The sequence below is a fragment of the Phyllostomus hastatus genome, unplaced genomic scaffold (assembly GCF_019186645.2).
Source record: "Phyllostomus hastatus isolate PE091 unplaced genomic scaffold, TTU_PhHast_1.1 phas_scaffold_78, whole genome shotgun sequence".
Lineage (NCBI taxonomy): Eukaryota > Metazoa > Chordata > Mammalia > Chiroptera > Phyllostomidae > Phyllostomus > Phyllostomus hastatus.
The window spans coordinates 47,458,341-47,472,039 of record NW_025334041.1 but is presented as its reverse complement, the minus strand read 5'-3'; the positions used below and the strand labels follow the sequence as shown (position 1 = coordinate 47,472,039).

Genomic DNA, 13,699 nt, shown 5'->3' with positions numbered 1-13,699 from the left:
GCCGCTCTGGAAGTCGGCTCTCCCCGGAGGCCCTCCGGAGAAAGGAGGTCCTTCCCAACCTCCGTAAAACCTCCTCTACCTCACCCTTAATGATAGAGCTTGAAAGTATCCCCTCGTCCACACCATCAATTCAATATGAATCATTTCGATTTATATTTTAAATGATATTTCATCTGTTTGGGGAAGTGAAGGGGCTTGTTGAGTAGCTTTAATGTAATTTGGTTGGGCCGTTTAGTTGGTGTATTTCCAATGTGATTATCTTTGTATCTTTTCTTTTAAGGCTGATTAGTCAACTAGAGAAGACCCTAAAATTTCCTGCAGGGAGGGTACAGATCTGGTTGTAAATGTCCTGGAAGCTGAATTGAGGAAAAGGACGCAGAATCTAATATGCACTCTACCCAGTGCAGGGGTCGCCCCAAAACCTGCCCTTTGCTGGGGAGAAGGAACAGGAGTTACCCGACAGCAAGAGGTAAGTAGAGGACCCAGGGATTTGACAACTTCAGAAACTACATGGAAGGTGGCACCATAGAGACATAAACGGGGTGGGGGTGGGGGACAGGGGGAGGGCAGCAACTCTTAGGAAACAGAAAACATTCAGTGAGGAGGAAACTTTAAAAAAAATTATATGTATAATCAATATCCTGAGATATGAGATACTATTGCAACCATAATAACAGATTACTATTTAAAAAGAAGCATTCAGAGGCAAAAATATGATAGCAAAAATGAAAAGTTCAATGAAAGAGTTAGAAAATGGGCGATGGGGGCAAAAGCAAAAGGACAATGAAATGAAGATAAGAAAGAAAAAATAACGAATTACAGGGCCACTCAAAGGGGTCCAAAATCTGAAAAATAAGAGAAAAAACAATAACAAATGTTAGAGGAAGCAGTGATCATCAACAAAATAATTCAAGAAAATGTTTCCAAAGTCATGAATGCCAGATTGAAAGGGCCCACTATGTGTCCAGCACAATGAATAAAAGTTGACTAAACCGAAGGGTCATCATTGTGAAACTGCAGAACACTGATGGCAAAAAGACAACCCTAAGCTTTCAGAGAAAAACAAAGGGTCAAGACTCAGGATATCTTTCAATTTCTCAACAGTCACAAAGAAAGCTAGAAGACATGGGAGCAATTCTATCAAATTTCAAGAAGAATTTTATTTCAAGCTGGACTTTTTTACTTGAGTAGTAAACTACCAATCAAATGTGGGTAAAGAATAAAGGTATGTTTAGACATTCAAGACCTCAAAATTTTTTGTTTCATTTACTTTTTCTTTTTCAGGAAGCTACTGGAGGTTGCACTCCACTAAAATGAAGGACTAAATAAAAAAAGACGACATAGGAAATAGGAAACACAAGATACAAACAGGGAAGAAAAATGAAGTGATGCTGACAACTGTGCGTAGACATAGACTGGTGCAGGTCAGAGGCTCCAGGAGAGTGATCTTCAGAAAGATGAAACTAAGAGGTGTGCTGTATTGTCACAGAAAACCTTTTAAAAAGTGGATCTGTAATAGCATATTGTAGATGCAAAAATCCTTATTTTTCATTAACTGAAGCCAAAGGATAATACCTTATAGTGAAAAGCCAAGAAATAGCAATACAAATATAGAGAAAATGAAGATAAATATCAAAATAACCAGTTGAAAGATGAAATGACTGCCTTTGAGGAGGGGAAAACACGTAATGGGAGAAGTGGGAAAGAGTACCAGCTGTGGAAGAAAGCTTTATTAGAATGCAACTAAAATTCCTAAGGCAATCGCTGCTTTAGAAATCACGTAAAGGACTCTTTGGTGCCTGTAAAATCCCTTTTCGCCCTCGCCAAAGTCTGGGTGCCACCGGCTGAGAAGTTCCCTGAGTGAAAGTGGCACCGTAAGCTTCCCACCTCGCAGCATGGAAGGCCAAAGAGTGCGGCCCCAAAGTCTGCGCACTGGCTGCTCCAGAGGTTCCGCGGCGGGGAAGTGGGTGGGACCGGCGGCTGAGGGCCGGCTCCGCCCCGGGGCGGAGCCCGCCCTCATCGGCGCGTCCCTGCGCCGCACGTGTGCGAGCCTGGTCGTAGGCGAGTCCACTCGATCGCTGTGGGCCCTAGACGCGGATAGCGTTGCCTATGTTAGGCCGCTCTTGCAGCTGGCTCTTCCGTGTGACTCTCGCCGCTGCCACCCTCCTACACCCGGAGCAGTGCACTCAACCGCTCGCCGCTCGGTCCACACCGCGCCCACGCTCCCGGGCCCCGGGTAAGTGCGCGGCCTCCGCGCAGCCGCCCGGGCTCCGCCACCAGCCCTCGGCCCGGTCCGACCCGGCGTCCAGACACCCCATCCCGCCCGGAGGGGCAGTGTGGACCAGGAAGGTGTTCCAGCCGCGGTCTGAGGCCATGGCGCGCCCGCAGAACCTCCATTACGGATCCTACCCGCGGGAGCGCGGCTGGAGCCAGGCGGGACCTGCGCTTCGGTCGTGCCAGCCCCGCCCCCACTACTGGGGCTGGTTTTTAGGGAACGCTGCTGCGTTCTCTTTCCTCCCAGTGGCCCTGTCCGGCGGAGGGTCCCTTTCCCACTTCTTGCTTTGCTCCAGACTCTCCCTAAACTCTTGCCCCGAAGAGAAAAGTGGCCTTTATCCCGAAACCTTTAACGGCTCCCATACATCGCTGGGCCGGTTTGCTACAGGGTCCAGCCCACGTGCTTCGTCCTGGTACTCCCCACCCATCGTTACTTATGCCATGGCTTCTGTGTGCTGGGTGACTTCCTGTTCTGTAGCTGTTTCCCAGAGTAGGAGCAAACAGGTTGGGAACCAGGAGTGTTTTTCGACACTTCTGCCGGATCAGTGTTTAATGAGTGGATGGTGGACGTGCTTCTCTGTTCCTGTTGAAGTCCGTACTGAGTCCTTACCGCCAGCCTTGTACTGAGAGGTTTAAAAGTATATCCTCATTGCCTGGGTTTTAGTTCCTGCCAAGGAGCAGAGTTTGGAGTTCAGTTTTTCAAATATTTGGTACCTTTGTTAGACCACCTTCTCGCCCCCATTCCTAAAATATGTATAGGATTACTAAAGGCTTTTACTTCAGGTCTCTAGTCTGTGAGACAGGCATGCCCCATTGGCTTGCGGATGCCTTGACAATGGAGGGATCTGAAATAGCCAACAGTACACTCATACCAAAGAGGGGACGAATAGGCAATGATTTTGTTCAGTCATTAGGCAAGTAGCCAACACTCAGTATTTACTATTTAATAACCCCTTTTGAACATATTTTTAATAGAGGCTGAGCCCCTACAAGTATTAATAAAACATAGTTTTTGCCCCCAAGTAGGAGAGAAGTTGCAACCCAGCTGGTCTTTCTGTTGACTTAAGTTTTCTCCAACCTCAAGTCCTTTACACACGCTGTTCCAGCTGCCTGGAATTCATCTCGCACACATCTTTTCATGTCTAGTTCTTCTTTCAGTCATCACTTCAAAGGCACCTCCTTGGAGAGTCTTCGCCAAAGAGCACCCCTCTTTCTGTAATTCCTGTTTCTCAGGTTTATTTGTAGCTATTATGCTTGCATTTAAAAAAATTTATTCTCCCATATATCCTTACATAAATGTAAGCTCAATAAGTGTAGGAAATTTTCCTTTTTTCTGCAGTGCCTAAAACAGTGCCAGACACAAGAGATGCTCAACAAATATTTGTGCAATGAATAAATGAAGTAAACTTTACAGTTTTGCATAGTAGAGTGTAATGAGTGTGCTCTGCCCTGAAGAAAGTGCTTTTGATGGTAAGTGCTAGAGGGATTACTGACAGTTTGCAGAGAATGCAGGATAGGAGTATTTAAAAAATGGAAATGATGGAGGGTTTTGAAATACAGATATGATTAAGACTAATATTCTAACCAGAAAAGACAACGGCATTCGGGCTGCCTGTCACTACCAAATCCAATAAGCAATGACAGTGATTGAATCTTTTATAGACGCTTTATTCAGATGGCCGACGATCCGAGAAGATGGCGGGTTCATACCCTAACAAACCATCTTCCCCTTTCTTTCCTGGCCAGATCTTTTATAAGGGAGGTTGGGGAAGACAAAAAAGAAGTCAGTGAGAGAGTCCTTGAAGTTCCCAGCTGCAGCACTTCTATCCATGGCAATTAGCTGTCTCCAAGTGGGAGGGTAGTCGCCTGCTTCTTCCCCATACAGATGTCTCCAAGCTGTAATCTTTAGCCAGCACCCCAGGAGGTCAGCTGCTTTTTCTCAGGTGCCAGATGGGCCTTATCTGTAGTTTCTGAAACAAAGAGCTTAACATGTGCATTACTTGCTAGATTTATGGCTATTTACCTTAAGCTAAAATTTTCCAAGTTTTGAGTCCCCTATCAATATGACCCTTTTTTTTAGGTGTTCATTTTGCAGGAAATAATATTAAGGGACTGTCAATGGTGTATTAAAATTCTGAAAATGTTAAACTTTGTCGTGGGTGTAGAGGCAGCTTATTAGTGAATCTGATATCTTAACGAAAAAGATTTGAAAATACCGTTAGTCCTGGCTGGTGTGGCTGAGTGGACTGAGTGCCAGCCTGCAAACCAAAGGGTCACCAGTTCAATTCCCAGTCAGGGCACATGCTTGGGTCACAGACCAGGTCCCCAGTGGGGGATGTATATGAGGCAACCACACATTGATGTTTCTTTTCCTCTCTATCTCCCTCCCTTCCTTTCTCTAAATATAAATAAATAAAATCTTTTTTTTAAATACTGTTGAAATTGTAATATTCCTAAACTCATTTGGCTCATTTGGAGTGTAAAGGAAACAAAAACCATTATTTTAGTATTTCCCGCAAAGAATTGTGTAGGACTTCAAGTTCATGGCTTAGTATCAATAAATTTCATCCTTTTCCCAGTCATAGAATCAAGCTTCTGATCTATAGAGATTTTACTTGACATATGAGATAGTGTCATTACTATCATGGGCACTGTATTTACAGTTTGATATTTCTTTTTTTTTTTTAAGTAAACAGTGCTTTCTTTTTTTTTTTCATTTCTGCAGTATGATATTTCTTTAAAACTTAAAAAATACCATTAAAAACCTCATAAGCAACCCCCCCTTTTTTTTAAAGTTGGTTGCTTTTTCTAGCTTTGAGTAGAATGCTCAAACATGGATATTTGGATTTTCCTTAGGGAAATCACATTGGGGCAATCAGGGTTTTATCTTTCTGATTTAATTCTTTTTTTTTAAGATTTTATTTATTTTTAGAGAGAGACTTAAGGAGGGAGAAAGAAACATTTATGTACGAGAGAAACATTGATCAGTTATTTCTCCCACCCCCCCAACTGAAGACCTGGCCCGAATCCCAGGCATGTGCCCTGGCCGGAAATTGTACCAGCAACTGTTTGGTTTGCAGGATGATGTCCAACCATCTGAGCCACAACTGTCCAGGGCCTGATTGAAATTTCTCAGCTTCTTTTATATTTGCAGGATTCCCTCCCACCCTCTTATTTAAAAGTTATATTCCATTTCAGTCTTCCCTTTTATATAGTTCCTGTTTATGAAAACAACACTAATTTGAGTTCTGCCCCTTCTAGTGTAGAAGTTTGCACAGCTGTTTTGGTAAGTATATTCTCAGCTTCTAGGCCCACAGACAGAACGTAGCAAAACATAAATTATTTTTAATCATTGGTGCTATATGTACTCTAATAATAAATGTCTGTGACAGGGCCATCATCCCAAACAAATGAAAAGTATTTCATTTGAAAACAGAAGTGAGATTAGTTAATGAGCTTGTCTTTGCAATTACATAACAAGAAAAAGATAACACAAGGGTCCACAAGAATCAAGAAAAAGACTGCCAAAAAGGCGTATTTGGTGCCGTTGGCAGTACTTGGAGGGTCTCTTAAAATTAAGTGGTATTTTAAGGAGAAAACCATGTTTAATCATTAGCCCAGAGAACAAAAGAAGCTTAAGAAGCTTTGTTTTTACTGCAGACTCAGAAATATAATACTGTGCAAACCATCCATAGTAAGTACTAATGACCACAGTTAAGAAGGAACAGGTATTATGGACCTTTAAACAAGTCATCATTTTTCAGCTTTACAGAGAAATAAACTGAAGCTTACAGAGATTAAGTGGCTTAGTAATGGCAAAACCGACTCATACATCAGTCTCCACATTATACCTCACAAATTGGTGTTTCCCAAGTAAGAGTTGAAACCAGTGGCTGATACTTCAGATCCATGGTCTGTTACTATTCTCATTCCAGTAATGTTAGGCATAACAGTGCTGTCCTAAACCTTCTGGAATTTCATTCATGAAATCACTGATGTAGATGTAGGGGAGCATGAGAAGTTGGGATGATGCCCGTATTCTGACACAGGTGAGTGGTAGTTAGTTGGTGGTAACATTCACTGAGGTAAGAGGTGCAATTTAACAGAAGTGCATTCGTGATGGGAAATGATGAGATCAATTTATGGCAGGTTGAATTTGAGCATTTGATTCTACCTCTTGCTAGTTCTGTAAACGGAACCAAGATTATTCATCTCTGGGCCTCAGTATTTTAGTGCTAAAATGGGAATGATAATGAGCACTGTCATAGGGTTAAAGCGAGGTTTGCACAAACTCATGGCATACATTTTATCATTGTTTAGTTAACTTTGCGATTGCCTTGGACCTGGAAGAAACGGGATATGGAGATAACGGGGTCTTAGCTGGAACACTTGGGAATGAGACGGGGACAAGATTGGAGAAGGAACCTGGAGAAGCCCAAATTTAAGCAGCAGTCTGAAAAAGAGGGGGGAAAGAGCTTCTCCAGAGGCAGGAGATAAGCAAGGAGGAGGAGAGTTTCAAGCAGAGAACCTTGTTGTGTTGGGAAAAGGTGTCAGGTAGGGACCAGGCTTGAATGGCTGTGATTTGGTCAAGGAAGCAAATGCTGGTTGGGCACTTATTCCATTCACAGTAAGTTGTGTCTTGACACAGTACCAGGAGTAGTGCCTGGCACAGAGGTGCGTGGTGTGGAGTAAGTGTGTGTTAAAGTAAGTGTGGAATTCCGTTAAGAGGTTTGCCACATTAAAGGGGAATGGTCATAAGTGGTCTTCTCACCAGAAAGGGACCAGGGTCCAGGCTGGTCTGCCCTCATACCATCTGGAATGTCGGGGGCAGGGGGGTGGGGTTGACTCATGCAGGAGAGATTTCACAACATGAGTCCAGGTGGTTCTGAGAGTGCAGTTATTAAAGCTGGGGACAGTGAAACACAGGAAGGGTGTAAGAGGGAAGAGGCAAGATCATAACACAGGAGTGAGCTGAGGTGAGGCCACCTTGGCTCTTTAAAAAGTCACAGAGGCAGAAGAAGTGAGCCAGCAAGGCTTCATGGACTCAGGAAACAAGTTACAGAGGCAGAAGGAGGGCTCCTGGAGACATTTTCAGGGGGTTAACCTGGGATGAGCTGCCAGTGCTGCTGCTCTCCTGGTTGCAGGTCTCCTGGGAAGTATTAGAGTGTAGGAGAAAGCTTACACATCTTTGTACGCAAAGATACATCTCTAAAGAAAAAAGGGTAGGGGAAGGCATGAGTGTGCTCCAGAGATTGTGAGCACACTGGGTCCTTTGTCTTTAGGGTTTTTATCTATTTTCTAAAGGCTGGAATTTTAGGGGGAGGTCTCAGGGGAAGATCTCAAAAGCATATTCAGCTTTTTAGGTGTGTCTTTGATATGCTGATTCATCAAAATGAGTGTATAGAGCGGTCTAATCATTCTCTGGTCTGTTTCACCTCCAAAGAATGTGAAGAGGCTTCAGTACCAAGATGGATCTCCCCCCTGCATGGTCTGGGATGTGTAAACCATTTGTTTCTAAGTCACCTTGGTTAGGGAAGGTAAAACTTTGCAATTTATTATCTGGCTGTAAGTTGCTCAGCTGTGTAACTGTCTTTCTCAGTTTCCCCATTCTACTTGTCAATGAATTCTAGCTTCTTACTATCCTTCCTCATTATGAATATTCTAGAGGGAGGTATATCTGCCAGAACATCCCTGTTTTCTTTGTAAATAGCAAACAGGACTGGAAATGGACCTTGCTGACTAGGGAGGGCCAGGCAGCATGGAGGGCTGCCATAAGATAGGAACTCCCCTGGCGTGGCGAGATTTCCTCCAGCAGCAGTTAGGAGTACAGACACAGACAGTCGGATGGGTACTTGGTTGAAGTTTGGCAAGGGTCATGGAGCAGGGCTAGTGAGCAAGAGTGTTGAGTTACTGAAATTTGGGCATTTGAACGAGGAAGTAAAGGTGGAAGAGGTGGTGTCTTGGGACTGGACATCTCAATACATTTGAAGAGCAGGTGATGGGAGAGAGGGAGCAGTAGAACCAAAAAAAATTGGTTTGATCAGAATAGAATAGTTTGTACATCTGTTTATACTTTGTACTTTTATTTTTTATTATAAAAAATATCAAACAAAATATAGAGAGATTGATGTAATGACCCCCCACCCCCATATTCTCATCACTCAGTTTGAACAGTTACCAACTCATGGCCAATCTTGTTTCAAATCTGCAGCCATTCTGCTTCCATTCACCACTGATAAATTATTCTGAAGCAAATTCCAGACTTCATATCTTTTCAACTATAAATAGCTCAGTTTGTGTCTCTAAACATAAGGATTCTGTTTTTAAGTGTAGCCACAATAACGCTTCACCTTAAAAAGTCGACAGTACTGCTACTGCCGTCGGGTATCCCCCTCGGTATAGGTCCCTGGTGTCTCATAACAGTTGGTTTACCTAACTCAGGATCCAAAGAAGGACCCACCATTACATTTCTTTGTAGATTTATCTGTGGGTTCCCCTTTTTTTCCCCTTTGCTATTTATTAGTTGAAGGAACTGTGGCTTTGTCCTTGTAATTTCTCACATTCAGAATTTTGCCAATTGCTTCCCATGGTAGCATTTAACATCTCCTGTCTCTGTGTGCTATCTAAACTAGTAGTTAAACATAGAGTTTCTTTTTAAAAAATTGAATTTATTGGAGTGACATCGGTCCACAAAACCATACAGGTTTCGAGTGTACAATTCAGCATCATCTGCACACTGAATTGTGCACCCACTGCATAGTTTCAATCAGTAAAAATATTTCATAAATAATAGCAAGTGTTTTCAGGGGCACACAATGTCTGGCTGTTTTTCTTTTGTGATGTTAGTGGACATTGATGGTTATTGCCCAGGGCCACTGTTTCATTAAGGATTTGGTACTTAATGTGCCTTGATCTCTGTATATGGGGAATCATTTTGACACTTATTTCAGGAATTCTGCCGAATATCTATTGATGCTTGTTACACTGTGCTGGATTCTCTGTCATGTACAAAAGAAATAATACGTCAAAGAATCTGCAGACTTCTTGAGGGAGGAAAGGGGACTAGTGTTTATTGAGTTCCTACTCTTCTAGCCACTCCATGTTTATCATCTTATTTAATCTTCATGACAGTCCTTTGAAGTACCTGTCATTCCCATTTTACAGCTGAAGAACAGTGTCTTGGAGAAGTTACCAATTTACCTGGACCAGTTACATGGCTAGAAAATGGGTGAGGGAGAAATACAGTACTCAGGCACCTGCATGGGTAATGTAAATGAAGAGAGGTAAAATGGGAAGACATGGAGTTAATACACAGGAATATATGAGAGTCAGGGCTTGTGGTCTTCAGATGAGTCTTGAAGGACAGGTGAGACACCAGGGTGATCTGAGATGGGTATAGAGGACCTTTCATTGGAGAATATGTGAACAGTCAGACAGGAAATGGACACTTTTTGGGGCTAGGCCTGATGGAGGCAGGTGGAGGATAACGGTATGTGGCATTGGGTGATGGTCAGTACTGGAGCAGGAGGATGAAGCGGCTCTCTGCAGAGGAAATAATTGGTGTTTCCACCAGGGCTTATAGCTGTTGATTGGGTTATTGAGAAGGAGCCTGATGAATAATTTTCTGCATACTGGGGAGGAGGAAGACCTCCAGCTGAGTATAAAGTCCCTGAGCCAAGTGCAGATGTGGCTGTTACTGCTTGTGCTTTCCTCTCTGCTGAGGATTCAGTTTGCTGGAAGGGTATCAGGATGCCCTGGTAGATCTTGTCATGCCAGCTGAAGACTTTGTATCATTGTGGGGACTGTTAGAGGCTTTTGGGTAAAAGTCTGTGTGACCTAATGTAGTGACTGGCTGCAGGACATTTCTTGGATGTCCCCTGCATACCTGCAACACCACAGGACTGTAAGTGGGCTTGTCTTCTTCCACCACCTGCTCCTCTTCCTGGGGTCCCCATGTTCTTTCATGTTCCCAAGGCAGAAACCCCAAGTCATCCTGATGTATTTCTTTTTTCTGTCCATATTTGTCATCTAGTCCTCTTCCTAGCACCTCCTGAGTGCACCCCTCCTTTCTCTGCCTTAGATCAGGTTGTACTGATTTATTGCCTTGATTACAGCTCAACCCTATTACCTAGTCTTCCAGCCTAACCCCAGTTTTTCCTCAAAGGGTACCACAAAATCTTTCTAAGTCATGAATCTAGTGGTTGTTTGATTTTCAGAATGTGCTTTCCTCCATTCAGCCTGGTGTGGCTTCCAGCCACTCTGTTGCTTTAACTCCAAACTCCTTGTGTGCGGTACCTTCACAATGTGTTATGAGCTCCTTGGGTTCTTCCAGAGCTCCATGCCCCCCATTCCTCCATGCCTTGGCATAGCCAGTGCCCTCTTCCCCCAACAGCCTCCTTCCCCTTTTCCACAGCCTTACTCATTCCTAAGAATTTTGCTCAGGTATTCATTTCTTGACTTCCATTAGAAGGACTGTCTCCTCTGACACTGTTGCCTCCAGCATTGCCTGAGGTTGTGTGTGTGTTCCATAGTCCAAGCAAGCCCTGGACCTCTTCTGTCTCCCTTGCTGGTGTGCAAGCTCTGTGAGGGCAGCTTTGCTGATATAAAGTGAGAATGAAATAGCACTAACATTTTATAAGCCAGCATTCTTTTTACTTGCTTAGAATAAATAAAGAATAAATGTTTTCTTACTTGAATTAGAGATAATTTTGTGCATCTGGTTTTGGTCTTCTGTTCCAGTTTCTTGGTTTCTTCCATTTTCTTTATTTAATTTTTTTGTCTTTCAAAAGTAATTGCATTTACTAACATTTTTCTGTATCTTTTCTCCTGTTTAGTGTAGCCATTATGATCCTTGTTTCTTTTACTTTTAGCATGTAGTATTTGTCTTTTTCTCTACATTTCTTTCCATTCTTGATTTTTGACACAATTTTTAAAAATACAAGGTTAAATATGGGTTCTTAAATTTTAGTTCAATATCATTATTATTATGCTGTAGATACTTTTGTAGGTGGATTCCTTGCTAACCAAGCCTTAGAGAAATAGATTATTAATTTCTGCTCATTTACATTATTTATGACTATGTTTACTAAGTTTGTTAGTATATTCATTTTAGTATCTCCCTATATAATTAATACAGGAAAAACCTTTATTCTTATTTTATCAACAGCATCAAAAAAGATCAAATTAGGCATCTGCGGTCTCAGATAAATGTATTGGCTTTCATTGACACAGGTAACCCCTTTCTTAAGCTACTCTGTACTTGGAAGTGAGCAGCTTGTTAGATTTTTTTCTCAGCACATTGTGTACAGGCCAGTTAAATGATAATCTGTTTTTTATTGTGGCAAAATACACATAACATACAAACTTGGTGTTTTGTATGTTATAACATCAAACCTGGTATAACATCATCTTAACCATTTTTAATTGCACAGTTCAATAGTGTCAAGTCCACTCACATTGTTGTGAAACCAGTATCAGAGCTCTTTTTTCACCTTCCAGAACTGCAACTCTGGACCCATTAATCAACTCCGTATTCCCTTTGCCTTTTAAAAAAATATGGTATATAATAGTTTTATGTTAGTAAATGTATTTACACACTATTCTCAATCAGTTTTTTGAGAGGAAAATAACAACATGCGACAAAATACAGGTGGTACAGGCAGTGCAACTGTGGTGTTCAGTAGGTCTCCCTGTTGTCCCCAGCCACTTATGCCCTCTTCTAGAAGTACCACTTTTCCCAGTTCCTGCATATTGTTTACACGGCTTCTACACATTGTTTAGTTCATATGCCTAAGGCATTATTGTTCCTGGGTTTTTGTTAATATAAAAGCACTGAGGTGAGTATCCTTATTGCTAAAACTTTAACCACTTTCTTAATTTTCTTAAGATACATCCTGAAAGTAGTATTTCTGTGGCAAAGGGCATACATATCTTTGAGGCTTTTGATGCGCGTTTCCGAATTTTTTGCAGAAGCATTCTGCCATTTTTCTATGCCATCAAAGGTAAACACTGGGAAGAGTTATTTTAATAAATGATTTTTAGGACCCTGGGAACAATGTTAACTGTATTTTGGTTTGCTGAAACCCTTGTAAACACGTATTTATAGAAGTGATTGTTACTTCCCTATTCTGTCTTCCTAAAAGGTTTTCTTAAATGTGTTCTTGGAGTCTTAAAAATGGAGATGACAGAAATGACTGGTGTGTCACTGAAACGTGGGTCCCATGCTGTTGAAGATAATGACAGTCTGGCCCCAGCCGAGGAGGCAAAAAGACAGAAGGTCTCAGAATGCTGTCTGACCAAAAGTCAGGATGGGCTAGAAAAGAACTCTACACCCAGCTGTGAAAATGTGCCTGGGCGATCTGAAGCTGTAAGTGCTGGGAAGAGTATAAACAATTCTGATGCCCAGTTGGAAGAAGAGGAAGAGGAGGAGGAAGATGGCTTTTCAGAAGAAGGTGATGAGGAGGAGGAGACTGAGAGTTTTGCAGACATGATGAAGCATGGACTCACTGAACTTGATGTTGGGATCACCAAGTTTGTAAGCTCTCATCAGGGATTCTCAGGAATCTTAAAAGAAAGGTATTTTTAGTTTATGTACAAAGTTACTTTAGTTATATTCATTCTTTAGGGAAAAAATTAGCAGTATAGTCTTCTGTTTAGCTGTCTGTTCCCAAGGATTAATTTCATGGATGGTCAAAAAGGATGAGGAAAGCTGCCTAAATGAGTACATGGCATCATTTAAAGATAAAATGAGTGAATCCATACAGTTTTGGTCTTTTTCTGTCTGACTTATTTCATTTAGCATAATACCCTTAAGATGTATACATGTTGTGAGTGGCAGTATTTCCTCTTTTTTTGTGGCTGAGTAGTACTCCATTATATATATGTACCACATCTTCTTTACCAGTCATCTGTCAGTGTGGACACTTAGGTTGTTTCCATGTCTTATCTACTGTAAATAATACTGCAGTGAACATGGAGTACATACATCTTTTCAAGTCAGTGTTTTATTATTCTTCAGATAAATACCCCAAGAAGGAATTGCTGGATCACATGGTAGTTCTGTTCTTAATTTTTTGAGGAACCTGCATACTGTTTTCCATAATGGCTGCACTAATTTTTAAAAAGATTTTATTTATTTATTTATTTATTTGTTTGTTTATTTGCTTGCTTACTTATTTATTTAGAGAGGGTGACATCACTGTGAGAGAGAAACATTTAATGGTTGCCTCTTGCTCACACCCCAACCAGGGACCTGGCCCACAACCCAGGCATGTGCCCTGACTAGGAATCAAACTGGCAAACTTTTGCTTTGCAGGACGACACCCAACCAACTGAGCCACACCAGCCAGGGTGGCTACACTAATTTACATTCCCACAAACAATACACAAGGGTTCCCTTTTCTCCACAACCTTTCTAACACTTGTT

The 13,699-nt window shown here is 42.0% G+C and overlaps 1 protein-coding gene across 2 annotated transcripts in view; it reads left to right on the top strand.

Annotated features, from left to right (window-relative positions):
- Positions 1-2,008: 2,008 nt before the first annotated feature.
- Positions 2,009-13,699, top strand: part of PUS7 (pseudouridine synthase 7) — a 63,009-nt gene continuing 51,318 nt past the window's right edge. The window contains exons 1-3 of one of the 2 annotated variants that reach the window (XM_045828840.1): positions 2,116-2,236; positions 3,614-3,744; positions 12,417-12,849. In XM_045828840.1, coding sequence (XP_045684796.1) covers positions 3,708-3,744; positions 12,417-12,849 — 470 coding nt within the window. In that variant the 5' untranslated portion in view covers positions 2,116-2,236; positions 3,614-3,707. Of the gene's footprint in view, positions 2,237-3,613; positions 3,745-12,416; positions 12,850-13,699 lie in introns of both variants that reach the window. The other variant, XM_045828839.1, reaches the window with a different exon arrangement.